Below are 19,260 nucleotides of genomic sequence, written 5' to 3' on the forward strand. Positions count from 1 at the left end.
ATGCATCTTGAGTTTGCAGCTGACAGGCAGTAAGTAGGAGATCCAGGCACCGCAGCAGGGCAGGCTGTCCCTGGAAGCTTCCAAATCCGATTCCAACACGCACAGAGCAAGCTATAGCCAATGGGGCAGGGGAGAAGAACCTCTGAACTCAGACTAGAAAGTAGCTCTAAACAAAGCCATTTTCACTCCTAGTCCAGCTGTGCCCTCTCTGCCACAGCAGAGCCCCCTGACATGTTGGCAAATCCACTTATTTACTAAGTGACTTCGTCTTTCTTCATGTGGTCTTCGACTGGAGTTTTTCCGGAAATGACCAGTCTTTTTTAGGGACTGACAGCACTGTGACAGAGGTGTGTGAGCCAGCCTTGACATTAAAGTCCTGCTTCTTTGACAAAAATACTTATCTGCCAAAATGGAGGGAGGGATGGCATCAGTTGTAGGAAGAAGGGCACAAGGGAAGGGGAGTCATGGGCAGTCTGTGTGTGTGGCTGCTCGCCCTAGCACAGAGGTGAGGCTGCACTGGTGTGATCCTGAACATTGTCGATTCGGTTAGGAAACAACTGGTTAAATTCAGTGTGACAAACTAGAAATATGATCCAATTTTAGAAAGTGATAACAATTTTCATAAAAACCACATTTCAAAACAAAACAAAGCAAAACAAAAAGCAACATTAAACTGAGGTCAGAGAGGACAAAGCAAAGGTAACAACACACGGAGGAATAACTGTAGGTCTGATGGCCTTAGATTCCTACAGAGAAAAGACGACTGAGGCTTGTAAAAGCAACACACCACACACCTACTGCTTCCATAAAATCAAAAGGCAGAGGCTACATCTGACAATGTCTTTAAGGAACAGCAAACGGTGGCTACCACGTGATACTGCAGTTGGTTGACTCTCCAAAGGAAAGAAAAGCACCAAAGCCTTCCCCAGCCGCTAAAAAAATCCATGGACTGTCCACCACTTGAAGCACAGCCAACTGCACTAAAGCAATGCTATGGGCTGCTGTCGGGAAAGCCCAGACCCAGGCATCTGCTCTCTTCCTACGGTCCATGGGAAACACTGCCCATATGAGATGCTAACTGATGGGATGCTGAAAGAGCCACAAGCATCCAAGACGGGCTGGGAGGAACAAACGCTTGGCCCTTCCCTTGGGCCCTAGATAATGAGGTGAGGAGACCATTATGGACTTGCCAAAGGCATTAAACTTTTATTCCATAAACAATAATGCAAAATGAGTCCCCAGAAGTGGTTCACAAAAAGAAAGCCATTATCAGTCAAGCTGAAGAGCCAAGAGATTTATTCAGACCACACACTCAAGCCCACGCCTACCAGAAGAGCTCAAAAAAGGACGGTTAGAGGCAGAGATGGATTCTAAAGCATGCCTACTGCTTCTCCACATTTATTTTAATGTCACAGAAGATGACTATGGCCAACAAACTGCACTGCTCATATAGACGGGTAAAGTAAAGGGTTGGCTGCAGTAACTAATTCTGGAGAAAGAAGGTAACAATCGAGTAAGGGGAACAGGGCCACTTACCTGTGCTATGTTCTTGTTCAGAAGGTAGACACCATAGTCAAATTGCAGCTTCTCCCCTCCCTTTGGGTACAGTGGAAACCTAAGAAAGGTAAACAAAGATGAGAATTTTTCAATGAAAGGGTAAAATGACCTCCGCACTGTTGACAGAGCAGGCTTTCTTAGACACGGCACAAACATTTCACAATTAGACTTAACCAAAGACTTGGATATGGTCGCTGAATCTACTAATATCTGCATAAGAGACTTCAGCTGTCATCTTCCCATAGAGAAACTGTATGGACCACACACCAGGACCTACAGCTCCAACGAGTGGAGTTGCTGTTTCCCGGATCTTGCCAGCCTATGGCAAAGATCCTCCAAATTCGTTCTAATGCCTTGGACTTGACACTTCAACTTCTAAAACGAAATGGGGAAGAAAGTTAAGGGGAAAAATTATACTTAAAAGCAATATATATGACTGTTTCTCTTAAGATGGCTGGTCAAAATGCCAAATTTGAGCCAAAATTCATCTAAAAATCTATCCCTTTGCAAGCACAGCTATTTGGATGTGAAGCCTGCATGAAGATATATTTGTGCCACAAAGCTCCCCGGAATAACCTCAGCTTGCGGCCTACCTGCCTGACACAACATGGCCTGAGCGCGGCATCTCTAAAATGAGCTGGTATGTTAGGGAATATACCTCTCTCGTGAGGTCCCTCTCTTCCCTCATGCATAGGAAGAAGTCAGTGCACATTTACAGGTGTTGCGTTTTTGTTTTTTGTTATTTTTGTATTTTGTGTGTGTGTTTTTGGCTCTCAAGATCAAGTATCAGTGCAATAACCTGAAACAGATTTCTCTACAGCAAGACCAGTCACCATCACTCCTGGCTGCTCTTAGGGACAGCCATGCTAATCCGAGAGGGGGTCTCAGGTTCTCTGAATTTGTAACACTCTGATGTCAAATGGCGTTAGGCACTATGTTAGATGTTTGTCAGCCATCTGTAAATCATCTTTGGAGACTGCCTGTTTATTAGCCCATTTTTCACATTGCTGATAGGAATGCAAAATGCTCTAGCCATGAAGGAACTAAGTATAGAGGGCCTCAAAGAATGAAATACACGCCTACTATTCTGGGTATACCCTGGAACACCCCAGAAGTGCCTCCGTATCCATGTCTACTACAGCACTACCACAGCAGCCACAAGATGCAATTGGCCTAGGTGTTAGTCAACAGATGAGCAGATACAGAAAATATCATGTATACACACAATGGAATGTTAGGCACCCATAAAGAACAACAAAATTATGGCACTTGCAAGAGAATGATTAGAACTGGAAATTACTACATTAAATGAAATATAGAAACAGATACAGAAAGACAAATATCCCATTTCTTTTTCACTGTAAGTCCTAGACATTTTTATGGCTATATCAAAACATCTGTGTGCCCATCCATGAAGAATGCCATGCAAGCAGAAAGGAGTCTAAGGGGAGGCAGGAGAGTGTGACAGGTGGGGTGAGGAGGGATGACTAAGGAGAGAAAAGGTAGGGAGAGTGAGTGAATTTGGTCAAAGCTAATGATATATTTGAAAGAAACTGAATTTCTGCAGCTTACCATAATGTACCATGAATATACACTAATTAAAAAAAAATATCAACCACAACCTAGGGTTATAAAACAAATGACTTCTAGCTTGGCTCTGTGAAGTAGAACTACTCTCAAGAATAACACAACCACAGTGAAATGAACGGTGTGGAATAGTTACTAACCTTTTTGACTGTCACAAATGAGTGAAGAAAAAAAATGCATTTTAATAAAGAAAGTCAAGAGGGTGTAGAGTTTTCAAGTATAATAAAAAGGAAGTACAATGTAAAAGCTTTCTATTAAATTCTCAAGAGCTATGGGTTTCATAGTATTCAAAAGGTAAATCTGATGTGCTGTAAAATTTATAGGCATTGGGGAGTGAGCAAGGTCATGAACTGAAAATTTACTAAAGGAAACCAAACATCTTAGACACCCATCAAGAACACAGGACTTTGTATTTAACTGGGACAATAAAGCATAAACTATGCTGTGTGGTGTATCGCCAGTAGAGGGATAATGACAGCAAAGGCAGGACACACAACGCAACACCAGGGGGTGGTTGTTGTTGTTGTTGTTGTTTCACAGTGCCAGGAACCATTCACACTCACGTGGACTGGGGTGCTGGGAAACTACATATTTGTAGACATAACAATGAGGCTCTTTGGAGGAATCTGCAGGAGTCCCAAAGCTCTGCCTGCTGCAGGGTTATTCTATAAGCCACCACACATAGACTCTCAACAGTTCTCCCAACCCAAAGTCATCTCCACTTTCAAGTTATAAATTCAGAAACTCCATACACCATAAGAGTAAATTGAGATCAGCCCATGTTGAAAACCAAACCTCTACATTTGTGAAAACTGGATTTCACAACATTTGACTTTATTATGACTGCTTTGGGACTTTGTGGAAAGAGCCACAAGGTATCCGTGTAACATTAAAACAAAACCAGAAAGTGATTAGAGGCAAAGGTTGGAACAGGGCAGTGCTAAAACAGACCAGGGACCAGGACAGAGTTCACGTCTTGTTCTCCTTCCACATTCTTAATGGGTCACTTCAAGTTGAACAGTTTATAACTTTCACATTCATCTCCTGTTGCAGAGGCATGCGGGTTTATAGACCTCCTAAGCTAGCTGGAGAAGTGGGACCCACTGCAAAAAGAAAAGCTCATGGCCATCAGGACATGAGATAGAAATCAAAGACAGATAAGAACTCAGCTACTCACATACAGCCAGAAAAACATTCTTAAAAGCACAAAAGGCCTTATTACTGGAGAGCAGTACAGCCAGTGTGCGGGAACCCCAGTGTTAGGAGGTCTGCAAGTTCAAGATCGGCATGGGCTACATAGCAAAGTTTGTCTTAAAAAAACAACAACCTCAAAACAAACAAACAAGCAAAAACCCAAACAAAGAAACAAAAAGCCAAAGAAACAAAAAACAGGAAGGAAAGGGTACTACTAAACAAATAAATATGAAACATATATTTACAGTTAATATGCTCAATATGAATTATTAACACTATAATTATTAACACTCAATATGAATTATTAATTACTACACACAACTAAACAGCCAATCCTTGTTATTTCTCAACTTAAAATACATTTCCAAGTTCTATTAGGATTGCACCTACAGGCTGGAGAGATGGTTCAGAGGTTAAGAGCACTGACTGCTCTTCCAGAGGTTCTGAGTTCAAATCCTAGCAACGACATGGTGGCTCACAACCATCTGTAATGGGATCCAATGCCCTCTTTCTGGTGTGTCTGACAGCCACAGTGTGCTCATATAAATAAAATAAATAAATCTTAAAAAAAAAAAGACAAAAAGAAAGGATTACAGCTACTGTGCATAGTGAATATTACAGAAGCAGTAAGCAATGAACACAGACAAGAGGTCTGGAAGAGGTCCATCCAAGGTCAGTGCCCTGCAGACCGGTTGAGAAGGTGGCCTTTAATACTGGAGCCTTCCTTGGTCTTCTATGGCCGGTCTCATCACACTGAGCGGTTACATCATCCTAGCCAACCTGTCCTAGTTCCTTTCTCAGTCACTTCAGTTTGTAATTTTGCACACACTGGGTGATTATTTGGTTAGTCCATGTTTCTCTTAGTACACAGCTCAGCATGCTAATGTCTCCCTTAGTAGTGGCTAGCTCTCAGAATAAACACTGGGTCTTTTGATTGTTTTGTTTTTGGACAAGGCTGAACAACTGATCTAAAACTTACTATGTAGCTCAGGCTGGCCTCAAAATTGAGACAATCCTCCTGGCTTCAGCTTCCTGAGAATTAAGATTATAGGTGTGAGCCATACTGTGCCCAGCTCAGAAACAGGTTTGATTTTGTTCTTCTTTTGCCTTTTCTAATGGACACTCAACAAGTATTTTTTGAATTAAAGAAACAGATCATGTGTGAAAATGATCTGGGGCTCATTATGCAGAGCCATTTCAGCGAGTGCAGATTTGTGACAGGACTCTCAGTGCTAATGTGATCCTGGTAGGATTAGCAGAGAGGCTAAACCTGGGGACGACTAGACTGTGCAACAGTGTCACTATTATTTCAAAGACACTGATGCCTGGGTCACCGTTTAGTAAGTGGGAGAGACATGACCTCATTTCTCGTCTTCATGGATAAGTGCAGTATTCTCCCTTGTCTGTGTCCTTCAGTGAGGCACACCCAGGTGACTGCTCAGGAGAGCATCAGCCAACCAAGGGCAAGGATGGAGGGAACAGGGGTGTTCATCTTGGAGGGGGGTCAGCACTTTCACAGACACACAGCCCTGGGTCTGTTCTGCATGGCTTCCGGAAGGAAGCAGGGAGTGACAGGTAGGCACGCTTGGTCTCACTACAGCCACTCACAATCCTAAAACTCTTGGGTACAGGTGGCCAGTCAGAGATGGGGAACACATAAAGGACACAGGGTGGAATGGTGGCCTGCCAAAAAGTAGGTCCAGATCCTAATTCCCAGAACCTGTGAATGTGACCTTATTTGGAAAAGGGGTCACAAAATATTAAAAGATCTAGGGATGAGATCATCTTTGATTATCCAGGTGGGTCTTAAATCCAGCAGGTGTGCTTATAAGAGAAAGGCAGAGGAGAGGTCATGTGACCTTACCCAGCTACAGCCAGGAAATGTCTAGAAGCTTAGCAATGGGAAAGAAAAGTGTGTGGCCCTACTGACACCTTGATTTTGGACTTCAGTTGTCCATGAGAGAGTATATTTTTGTTGTTTTAAGCCATCAAGTTTGTGGTAATTGACAAAACCCCTAGAAACCACCACAGGAGGAAACACTGGCTTCCCACCAGCTGAATGAACTACAACATTCTCCCCAACCCCCACCCCGTGCCAAGGTTCTGTGAACAGCATGTGTGCATCTGAATGCATAATGGTTTTATTTTCCTTTGGAAAACCAGAAAGCATTTCAAAACTACAGTGCTTAAGGGGCATCTGGATAGGCATTGACTAGGGCTGGGATGTAGACCTACTGAGTGCTACCAGGCAGGGTACCTGAAAAGAAATCTGAGTATTTGTCTCATGGAGAGCCCTTTGCTCCTGCATAAGTTCATACATACATAAAACACCAGTCACAAAGCCAGGAGTGAAGGTGTGTGTCTCTAATCCTTGTACCTGGAAGATAAAGCAGGAGGGTCTTGGGTTCCAGGAGAACTTAAGTTACTTAGAAAGACCCTTTTTCTTAAAAACAAAACAAACAAAACCACAGAGACATAATACACGAAGGGAGACATTTTTTAATTTTCCTTCTTACTAAAAAAATTATAAGCACTTACTTCTCTTTCAATCCTAGCAATTTTTCTTTTTTATAAACAAAGAACTCCAGACTGGTGACAATTTCGAGGTCTTTTCTCAGACTCACATCCAGGTTAGGTTCTTTGATGGAAGGTGGAGGTGGAGCTACGGCAGGAACGGCTTCACTTTTACTGTATGTGTAAGGATCATGTCTGTCCACTGTGTTTGTAGAAAGCATGACAACATTAATATGTTCTGAGGACATATTTTTGCTTTAATTCATGTGGAACAAGATTGTCTTCTTTCTGCCTAGATTAGATTTTCATCACTTCTCCTCCTGGGCTTAGAGTGTGACTTTCGTTTGAAATAAGACTGACCCTACTGTAGAGACACTGGGCAGTGGGCTCCTGGGCATGCCTACAAGGGTGGCAATTCTCAACCTGTGGGCTTCCTCCTTAGGGCTCAAAGGCTCTTTCATAGGTGTTTCTGGAGACCATTGGAAAACACAGGTATTTACATTATGATTCATAATAGTAGCAAAATTTCAGTTATGAAGTAGCAATGAAAATAATATGGTTGGAGTCACCCCAATGTGAGGAACTGTTTTAAAGGGTCAAAGCATTTGGAAGGTTGAGAACCACTGCTACAGGGTTGCCTTCATTGTATGGAGGTGAGAAGACCTGCCCACGGTGGATGGCACCACTCCCTGGTTGCCAGCCTGGGCTGTGTAAGTGTAGAAGGAGCTTAGAAGACTAGACAGTCTTTCCTGTTACCATCCAACTTTTAAACATGGACTACCTGCAGGAAGCTGGCAGCCCACTGACATGGAGAGTAACTGGCATCTCAGAAAAAAACAAAAGGAAAAAGAAATTAAAGTAAAATTGGAGAATCAGCCCAAGAATATGAAGCTCACTTTTACAAATAATTTTTTATTTTATGTGTTTGGGTGTTTTTCCTGTATGACTATGTAACAACATGCATGTCTGCTGGACACAGAGGCCAGAAGGGGGTGTTGCAGTCCTTGGGGACGGAGTTACAGATGGTTGTGAGCGGCCACATGGTGCTGGGATAGAAACCAGGTCCTCTGGAAGAGCAGCAGGTGCTCTTAATGGCTGAGACACCGCTCCAGCCTCAAAGGTCCCTTTTATAAAGATAGTTTTAACAATTTATTTTTCTAAACAAGTCCTCACAAACCAGCAATCCTAACTTTAGTTCTGTGGTGCTTAGGCTAGGCTGCCTGACCCTCTGGTATAAGTCAGCAGTCCTTCGCTGGCTTTGCTAAATCTTAAAGCTACACGGACTCCACACATTCAACAATAACTACAACAACAACTACTACACCACCACTACAGAACAGCAATGCTGCTGCTGCTGCTGCTGCTGCTGCTACTACTGCTACTAATCAAAACATAAAGCCAAGACTAACCAATTACACCGAATCCTCTAGGGGGAAAGGAAAGAGAAATTGCCATCAGCACACCCCAGGCTTTCCCCAGCACTTAGAGACCAAATATTAAAGCTCCATTGATCCACATTAAATTGGAGATCCGCAGATCCAACTGTGCAGCTACAGGACATGGACAAAGTAAACACTTGACAATAAAGAGAGATTGTTTACTTTTCCAAGACTAAGCAGAGAGCTGAGGACTCCAGAGCTTTGTAGCATCTCACTGAGGTGAGGCCAGAAGAGGCTGCAGGGAGGTAGAGGCAGGGGAGTGGGTGTCGCCTTTCACTTGGACTGGGAAGTATCTCAGCATGTGTTTCTATGTCACAAAGTCACATTTATTAACCACCCCATAACATATACTCCTTTAAAACATTTTAGAACCATATTTCCACTTCCACTTGTCATTTGTTATTCTAATTTACTGTCACATTTCATTGTTTTACATTTATTTTGTATGTGTGTGTGTGTGTGTGTGTGTATGTATGTACTCATGTGAGTGTGTAGGCAGAAAGTTTTTGCAACCTACTTTTAGTAAGGGTTCAGCCTCTCCTCTAGCCCACTACCCAGCAGAGGTAGTGGAAGAGAAAAGTTATTAGGATATGGGGGAAGTGGACCTGTTTAGCAATAGTTCTTTGGAGGCAAGCTTGATCTTCTTTCTCAGAAGTTCAGTCCCATAGCAAACACCAAATACAACTCAGCAGCTGCAGACCAGTCCTCTAGGCAGGCAGACACCATACACAAACTGGCAGCTACAGTCCAATCCTTTTGGCAGGCTGATACCAGGACCAAACCAGCAATTACAGACCAGTCCTTTGGGTAGGCAGACACCAGGCATGACACCTACCGGCCTGAAGCAATAACGCTAAAGGGGGAAGCTGCCACAGGAACCTTGCAGAAACCTCATGAGCAGTTCCTGGGTGAGTTCCTCTCAATGGCAGCGTTACCACAAGTTGAGCTCAACAACACTATGGAAGGTGGACCAATACATGCGTATTGTTAGCCAAGAATAGCGAGGCGGAGCAAACCAAACTAATGTTTAATGCTTGTCTCCCTCTGTCTGTGGGGTCATATTTATATTTCTTCAACCTGGGTCCTTTCACCTGTTTGCTATATCAAAACGTTCTTTCACCTGTGTCTGCTTCAGGAAAACATTCTTTCATGTTTGCTTCAGCAAGACATCCTTTTACCTGTGTGCCTCAGCAAAACATCATTTGACATAACTAACTTTCCAAAGAAACTAGAAGTTTCCACTTCATGAGTGTGTGTGTGTGTGTATGTGTGCACTTACTCACTCACTGTGTATGTATGTGATCACTGTATGTGCTCATGTGAGTGTGTGTACTCATGTGTGTGTGTGTGTGTGTGTGTGTGTGTGTGTGTGTATGTACTCACTTGTGTACATACATATCTGTGCCACAGACCAAATGTAAGGTCATAGGATGACTCAGTACAGTTAGCTCTCCCCTTGCACCTCTGTGTGTGCTCTGGGGAATGGACCCAATAGGCAGACCTGGTGGAAGGCACCTTGACCCACTGAGCATCTTTCTGACCCTCCATTCCTTCTTGGTTTGCATTTTCATTCTGAGGACCATTTACTATCCTCCAAACAAATGATAATCTTATTTTAAGCTTGCTAATTAGCTTAAGGTAGCAGAGAAAGTGATATACATCCACACTCTGGGCTGGAGCTAACACCTTGAAGAGTAGAGGGCTGAACAAAGGGCTCCTCTGACCCTGTTCCCCACCGTCGACCCACCTCTGAAAAATCAGATCTCATTATAGACCCACTCCTCTCTCTTACACCCATGAAAAATTGTGCCATACCCTGACATAACATGTACCCTGCACAGTCCAACCCTTGGGGCCCAGGACCAGTCTGCTCCCTCGTCCCGAGATTACACACTTCCTGTCACTCAGCAGGCTGGACCCACTCTGACCTTCCCTCTGTCCCTTCAACATGCCAAACTTGTTTCCTACCTTGGTAGTTGTAACTTCTTATTTCCTCTCTCATAGTTTTTTCCTCTATCTCCCCAGAGCAGATGCTGTCATATTCTGTCCACTGGCTAAAATCACATTCAGAGAGGCCTTCCTAAGGCCATGCGACCTAAAACTGGAGCAATGGGCAGATCACAGCAGCCAGGCTTACTCGTCAGCTTTGACACTGCACACGAAAGCACAACTGGATATGATGGACTTCCAGATGTGATACAACAGAAAGCATCAATAATGCCAGGAGAGCACACCACGGAAAAATCTTACCCCAGTCTTACAGGAAGCGCAGAGGAAAATATGTTAAACGATAACAAAAGAATGCAACCTGTAAAGTCAGAATGTGTGGGTTCTAATGGGGAAGCTGGACACTTAGTTTCAGCAGAAAAAAAATGGCAGGAAGAATAAAGGAGAGAAACTTCAGATGAGGAGCACCTGAAGCCATACACCATAATACAAATAGTGTGGAGAAAGGACTGTTATAAAGCTAGACACAGCATACAATGGCACATTCTAAAGATGAATTCTACAACTACAACCAAGCAAATGGGAAACGTTTGCACACAAAAACTGTATACAGAAATGGGCCCAGCAACCTTCTTCATGGTGGTGAAAAATTGGGAACAGCGGTCATCATTAAGAGCATGTATAAACAGGCCCATTCACACAAAGCATTACTCCAAAGGAAACGTGGTACCTTTACACACAACAGCCGAATGAAGCGACAAACACACCGACTGAACAGAGCCCTACACAAAAAGGTTCAGGTTGCAGTGTGTGTCTGAATAATGGCTGCCTGGGGGCCTGGGAAGACAGTGATTTATGGGAGGCAGAGGTGCTTCTGTGGCGATATAATGTTCTGGATCTGAATAGGAATTGGTTTGCACAGATATTTACATCTAAGAACCTCAGAGATGGTTCATATGCATCTCACAGTATCCAAGTTTTACCTCAAAAGAAACCAAACCAAATCCCAAGCCCCCCCCTCCCCAAATGTAAAGTCCCTGGCTCCACAGCTAACCATTTACACAAGGTTGGGTATTGAGGGGAACACTGTGGCATCAAAATGAATCAGCTGACAGATGAGCAAGGGTTAGTAACAAAGAGACCTAGCAGAGTGCCAACTATAGCTGTGCTGGTGTCCATTTAAGTTCTTTCAGCTTTTCTGTATAATCAGGCCTTTTCACACACACACACACACACAAAATTGTGCGATAAATGTACATGGAGTAACACAGTCTTTAAGCAGAGGCAAGTGATAAGAGAAAAAATTAAGTATGACAGACAATGGGTTCCCAAACTTTAGGTTTCACTCCTGTCAGTAAGAAATTAACAAACACCCAATGACATTCCTTCATAGGAGGAGAGAAGCAAGCCACTGGACTCCACCTGACCTCTGGCTATGCCCTCCTGCACCTCCCAGTCATCTGCATGTAATTTTAACTTATGTGTAAGATGTGGGAAAGTCACTCATGCTGGGGTGACACTTTGCAGTGGCCAGCTGCTTTGGGGGGTCACCTGTGCTTCTGTAAGCAACCCTCAACCATTTTCCTGTAAATGAGCCCACTAAATGTGTCATTTTCCAGAAGGAAACCTCATGTGCACTCCACTGACAGTCATAAGTAGTAAATATTCTAGCGTCATGGCTCACATGCATGGACTATTGTTCAAATATAAGATCAATATAAATTAGACATTTATGGCAATATGGAAATACTTTAAAGACAAGAGATATTAGCAACTAAAGGAAATATAAGGACACCCTTGGATTTGGACTTGGAGAAGTCAAGCATACAAAAGGTCATGGAACGACTAGAGAAGTATGAACTAGTGGTTACTCGATAACACTAAGAAACTTGTTTTTTTTTTAATGTGTGATGACAGCATAACACTGTATTAGAGACTTATCTTTTAGAGAAACATGTTGAAGTATTTATGAATAAAATAAATACCAAAGGTTACAATACCAACGGTTTATTTAGACATAATTCACTGAGATGAGAGAATATGAATATAGATAAAAAAGATTAATGAGTGTACCTAATTGTTATAGCTGGGCTTCAGGGTATGTCATACCATCTCCTCTGCTTTTGTATATGTGCTTAAAGTCTTCCATAGTAAAAGTTAATTCAACAGAAAACAATGACCTTCAGTTCACTTTATCTATCATCTGGTTCTCATTTGAGTCCGTCCCCTTCAACCAGAAGGTTTGCTCTGGGAAGATACAGATTTTTATCTATGTTGTGTATTATATTTCTAGTATTTAGGCTTTTCTATCATTGAGAGATTCAATAAATGTTGTTGAAAAATGAAAGCAGTAAAAGCCACTTAGATCACGATTATCACTTGTTAACTATATATTAGAGTCTTTCTTCCATATTTCATAGTTATATTTGTGATCATGTGCTGGACATTTTTACCTAAATACCCATAAACAAGTCAAATTCTCCATGTTGGGAACTGAGAGTTATCTTATCCTAGAGGCATGAGGTAAAGGCTTTTCTCTGTCCCTGTAGTGTCCTGTGAACAGTGCTATTCCCAAACTTAGGGATGTGAGTGAGTCCGTTACTTGACTACTTCATTCAGAGAATGGAGCTCTATAACAGAACCCAGCATATACCTGCTGCCTTACTCCAATTCGTGTGAACATGAATGAAATCAGCTTTTTGATAATGTTGATAATGAATGTTTGATAATTCTTCTCCCCATGTCTAATGGTCAGTAAATCTCTCTTCAAAGTCCACAAGTTAAAAACAACAGCCAGATGCTCCAAGAGAACAAGTTATACGGGAAAGGGAAAGAAAACATGGAGGGCCACTCCCACTGCAGCACATCCTGACAGGCCTCTGGTTTGAACCTGCATGGTGGCTGAAGAGTGGTCATCTCTCCTAGGCTGAGGATGAGGCTGTAGTGGCTATTCCTGGTTGTCAACTTGACTATATTTGGAATGAACTACAATGCAGAATTGGAAGGCTCACCAGTGGCCCTAATCTGGAGGCTGGGAGATAGAAGTTTCTGATNTGGATCTTGGTATNGAGATNTTGAGANACAGTGGCTATTGATTCCAGAAGATTAAGACAGGGAGATCTCCGAGTCCAAGGTCATCTGGGATTAAAGGTGTGGTGGCACACACCTTTAATCTGGGCTACACCTTCTGCTGGAGACCATATAAGGACATTGGAAGAAGGGAGTCTGATTCTCGCTCTTTCACCTGCTTGCTGCCGTGTGGGACTAAGCAACTGCTAGATCCTTGGACCTCCATTCACAGCTACTACTAAACCATTGTTGGGAATTGGACTGCAGACTGTAAGTCATCAATAAATTCCTTTACTATATAGAGATTATCCGTAAGTTCTGTGACTCTAGAGAACCCTGAATAATATAGAGGCCAACATGAGTTGCTATAGATTTTATATATGTGATAGACAGACTCAAAGATGGCTAAGAGGACACTGAAATAGATAGCTAGAGGGTTTATGGGGGTGGTTGGACAGGTCTGTGAGCCGAGGGAACAGGGTTCTTCTGTAAACCACAGGAAACCCCTTCTTGCTTCTTCTTTCATTTCCTTCCTCGTCCTCTTTTTTAAAAAAGATTTATGTATGTATGTATGTATGTATTTAATGTATATGAGAACACTGTAGTTGTCTTCAGATATACCAGAAGAGGGCATTGGATCTTATCACAGATGGTTGTGAGCTACCATGTGGTTGCTAGGAATTGAACTCAGGATCTCTGGAAGAGCAGTCAGTGCTCTTAACCACTGAGCCACCTTTCCAGCCCAAGGAAATTCATGCATGGGTATGATGGGGTTGGGTTTCTGGGTTGTTTGTTTTTAGACAGGATCTCATTGTACTCCAGGCTAGACCTGGATTCCCCAAGAGGATGGCCTTGAATTTCTGGTCCCGTGGCTTCTACCCCCTGAGTTCTGGGATTACAGGTATGTGCCTAGTTTATGGTACTAGGAAACTAATCTGACACTCCCTGCATGTTAGATAAGCACTTTACAAAATGAGCTATATCCCTAAACTGGGGTGTAGATTTTTTAGTTTTTAATTTTTAAATTGTTTTTTTTATACAACATATTTGGTGATAATCTTCTTCTTTTCAACTACTCCTAGATCCCCCTCCCTAACCACCAACTTTATATTCTTTTTCTCTCTTAAAACCAAAAGCAGCACAAAACCAAAACAACACAAAAGCTCCCTGCGCTGGGATTTTGTCTGGTTTGAACTTGTTCACGCTGTCAGTTCTTGCAAGTTCATATGTACATCAGCTCTTTAATGAGCATTTCAGCCATAGTATGGTAAAAGGGATTAAGACCTGTTTTAGTATGTGTTACAATATTCCAGGCCAGAAATGAAAACTATTTTTATTAGGGGTCCTGGAGTAGAAAGGAAGATATGTTCTGAGTTCTAGATAATTCTAATTTAGAATTTCAGTTCTAGTGGGCAGAACTGAAAGAATTTTGTGATGGGTTGTTATGATGGCAAAGATATGGCTGGATCAGAGCATATCCCATAATCCCCAGGATTAAGAAAGTGGAAGCAGGGGTACTTGGGGTTGAACACAGCCTGGGCTACATAGCAATATTACATCACAGGACTCCTCCCCTTAATAAAATTATATATATATATATATATATATATATATATATATATATATATATATATATATATATATATCACATATCCACATATATATATATATATATATATATATATATATATATATATATATCACATATCTCAAATACATTTAGAAGAGAAACTGAGGAGAAAATAGCAATTGAGGAATTCTAGACATTAGGTGGAAACCCAAACCACAGTATGGGCAGGCGTGGATAGCTCCAGACCCTTGAGGATGTCAATTAATGCCTGGAAAATGAAAAGGCTTCAAAAAGCCTGGCTCTAAGCTATGGGGACAAGCAAGCAGCTCAGGGAAAGTGCGACCTTAAGAAAGAGGCTGTCAACAGTCAACACTGCTCGCAGCCCAGCAACGAGGAAGTTAACCTCCGGCTAGATTTAGTTCCGCGAGCTCACTGCTGGGTAGCTTTGGTAGTGTGGGAAGAGTCTCAGTGCAGTGGACAGTCTGCTGTGAACCTGGGAGTGGCTGGAGAGGAGACAATGGAGATGACAAGCTTGACAAGGGAAGGAGGGGGCAGTGAGACACAGAAGGCTGTTCCAAGGTCCTTTGTCATAGGGGAGGCCCAGAAGAGTCCATCTTAGATGATGGTGAACAGCCTCATTAATGAAGGAAGGACAGAAGCGAACCACCTCTGTAGGAACAGTACCCAGTCAACAATTACTGTGTGCTGGTCACTTTTCCTGTCAACTGTCAACAAGTAAGAAAAACAAGTTGTCAGGAAGCAAGCAGCGTTCCTCCATGGTCTCTGCTTCAGTTTCTGTCTTAAGTTCCTGCCTCGGCTTAGCCCAGTGATGGACTGTAAGCCGTAAGCTAAATAGACACATTCCCTCCAAGTTCCCTTTGCTTTTACCACAGCATCAGAAAGCAAACTAGGACATGCTGTGTGCCATGTACGGTGCCGGCTGGGAGAGACACAGTTGGGCAAACTGACAGAAAGCTCAGAGCCAGATGGAGCCCAGTCACTGCTTGTTTAACCACGCCAGCAAATCTGTAATTCATAAAGCATTCTAGAGGCAAGAAACACGACCTCAGAGAGCAAAGGGGGGATTCAGGGACAGTGTGACTAGCTGAGACCTCAAAGAGGCAGGAACTAAAAAAGAATGCCCAGTCAGGGGAAGCACACTGTTCTCAAGGAATGGAAAGGCAGTCAGCAGAGTCAGGAGAGGGGCTGCGTGGCCCGGGACAGGCAGAGGAAGACACAGACATGTCAGTCATAACACTTGAGACTAGGAGGGTCACAGTCTGACCTAAGGACAGCAGAGGGTCAAAAAAAGTACCAGGAACATCAGCGAGCATCTTCCTCTTTCTACCTCCTTTGAAGGAAGAGAGAAAATCTATAATGAAAGATCATTATGGGGCTGGAGAGATGGCTCAGTGGTTAAGAGCTCTTCTGAAGGTCCTGAGTTCAAATCCCAGCAACCACATGGTGGCTCACAACCATCCGTAATGAGATCTGATGCCCTCTTCTGGTGTGTCTGAAGACAACTACAGTGTACTTAGATATAATAAATAAATCTTTAAAAAAATCATTATGAAGCAAAGAGACAAAATCTGGTGTGAGAGGTAACAAGATGTCACCCCAAAATGATAAAGAGGAGATGGAATGGTGAGAAGGCTTACAACAGGAGCCCCTTTGCCAGCGCTGGAGCTAAACTAAAAAGGGAATGAATTTCAGGGAAATCAAGTTCCAGATAACTCCATAAGGTTAAAAATATCCTGCTCCCCAAAAGCCCTTGGTGAAAGCGCCAGGCTGTGGAAACTGTTAACGAACTCAGTATCAGTTTCCTTATAGAAGTGTCCCAGTTTTTTCTGTAACGTGAAAAATAGGCAAAGTTCAGTGAACACAGCATAATTAAAGGACGGGAAACCTGTCTTTTTTAATAGTAAGTTTTGTAAAATAAAATTCCTGCCAAGTCAATCAAAGTCACATTCCACAACATTAATGGCCACCTTGCATCGCCTGACTCTAGAGGCACCTGTTCCCACAAAAATCTGTAAATGCTAAAAAAATAAAAAAGAAGCTGGACAATTAAAGCCTGCAAGGTTCATAAACACTCAGCCCTGCCAGAGATATTTCCATCCGGAGCAGAAACCCAGGAGAAAGCCATTCAGTGTTTTCAGTGTCTAAGACAGCCCGTCTGATGGGGTCTGCAATGCAGCTTTGTTTAAACAGCTCAGCCTCCTAACGCAACTCACTTCAAGCCAACTCCTCACAGGGCACTGGTAACACAACGGGGGCTTAACCCCTGTATGAACATTATTTATCCAATACCTACTTTAAGAGGGGAGAGGAGAAAACCAGAGAGGCTGGGGCATAATCAATTAAGGCCCTGAGCTGGAGAGGAAACAATCCCATAGCTTCGTTATCTACTTGCACAAGGGCCAGTATCCCAAACTCCCAAGCTCCCACAATCCATGAGAGCCCAGCAACAGACTCTGGACTCTGCACACCTTCCAGGAGAGCCAACACTCAGAGATCACTACCTTGTCTAGGACAGGCTTTCCTTCCCCACCTCCCTTCTATCTGTAGGTGCCTCAAGGAGACAGCTCGTCTTTTACTCTTTTTATTGCTCCTGAAATCACAAGGTATTTTTATGCACTTGGCTCATTTTAGCGGACACTTTATTTGTTCACAGAAATGTCTTGTCTCCTCAATCAATGAGAATATAATCTCTTTAAGGACATGGCTGGTTAAGCTGAAGTTCTTAGTGGGTGTTAAATACATCCATCTAAACAGATGATAGAATGAACAGATCAGACAAACACCAACTGATAAAAATGTCTAGGTGACTGCAGCCTTATAAATTAAAATTCCAAGGGCCAGAAATAGTTTAAGGTTTGGAAATACTTTCATCCTTCATTACTACTCCTCTACACACACATACACGCACACACCCCTGCACACACACAGGCACGATGCCGAGAGCACAGCGGGGAGCATGTTGAGCACACACTAGCTCTTCAGTCCCCACAAGCGCCCACATTCCACGGTGCTCCCCGTTACTGCACAGAGCCCAGTGCAATCCCTACCCTGCACCTTTCATGCTCTACTGTGCTTTACCCTCGGGCTCCTTGACTCTTCCACAGGATTGGAAACTGTGAGCTACAGTCTTCCCAGGACTGGAACCCAGTTTCCTGAGCTCCATGTTGGGACATATTTGTTTGTGGACAGGACAGAAGAGAAAATGTATGGATGAGGGAGGGGCAGGTACATCAGGCCACACCTAACTCCTAAACCTCTGCATGTTGTTTAGTGTTTCCCTCTAGTGACAATCTTATTCATAACAATTGTGGAGATGTTCACACACACACTGGTCACCAAAGCCACTGATACCTGAGACACTGGCACTCTGAAAACCACTGACCTAATTTTCATGACAACATTTTGAGTTTAGGGCTAAATCAAAAAGGCAACAATTGTCGACACCAATAACAATGGCCTCATTAAAGTTCTAAATACAGCTACTAAAGTCCCAGGAACAATGCTCACATCATTACTTTCCAGACTTACATAAATAAAAGGGAATAAAAGATTAGGAGATAAATTCGCAGAACTCCACTACATTAAGTTTTCAATAACTGTCCATAAATCTGTTAACTACTTAAGCTTTGAAGGCTAATTTTAGGTCATGTATCACAGAGGCTAAATACCTGCTTTCTAGATGTCAAAGCTCAAGTTTATACACATAAGTTAGCTGACAATTTTTCCAAGTGCATATGCTGTCCAGGAACCCATACATTCAGAATGTATTTGAGAAAGATGTATTTCAATTATGAAATTGAAAAAAATCACTTCAGTTCATCATCTTGCTCAGTTTCAGAGAACAGAAAGGCAATTCAGAGTTTCTCACAGGAGAAGTATGGCCTTCTGTGGAGGAAACTCCAAAGATGCGGAGCTGACAGCAACCGGTGTAAACATCCAGCTGGTGGAATCCCTTTTAATTAGCAGCAAGGTTTCCCCAGTTCTGACCAGTCATTTGGACCTGACCTCTGACAGGTCCTTACACGCCATCGAAATCTCATTTTATTTTACAGCCTCATATTTGTTATTGGGCTAATCTTTACCTGTTCTACATCACACAACAGCTCAAATATTTGAATGGCCCGGCAATAAATTCCCGTGGTCCCCCTGGGTCAGTCAGATGTTAGCTGTTAAGTAAAGCTAAAAGGATCTCTGCTTCATAAATCTCCTCCAGGGCCCACGTTTGCTCTTACAGAAGAGGCTTTCAAGCCCAAACATCTTTATAGCTATGTGCAGTGATTTATTAACTCCGCCTTGTTTTATCCAGGAAGATCAATCACATATGTATCAATAAGCCGGTGTGCTGGGGACGGCCTTTTATTG

General features: G+C 42.8%; 1 protein-coding gene across 1 annotated transcript in view; it reads right to left on the reverse strand.

Annotated features, from left to right (window-relative positions):
• Nucleotides 1-19,260, reverse strand: part of Uvrag (UV radiation resistance associated) — a 267,126-nt gene that overhangs the window by 53,828 nt on the left and 194,038 nt on the right. Inside the window, exon 13 of the mRNA XM_021197047.1 lies at nucleotides 1,537-1,615. Within this exon, the coding sequence (XP_021052706.1) occupies nucleotides 1,537-1,615 (79 nt within the window). The remainder of the gene's footprint in view (nucleotides 1-1,536; nucleotides 1,616-19,260) is intronic.

This window comes from Mus pahari, chromosome 1 (assembly GCF_900095145.1).
Source record: "Mus pahari chromosome 1, PAHARI_EIJ_v1.1, whole genome shotgun sequence".
Taxonomy (NCBI): domain Eukaryota; kingdom Metazoa; phylum Chordata; class Mammalia; order Rodentia; family Muridae; genus Mus; species Mus pahari.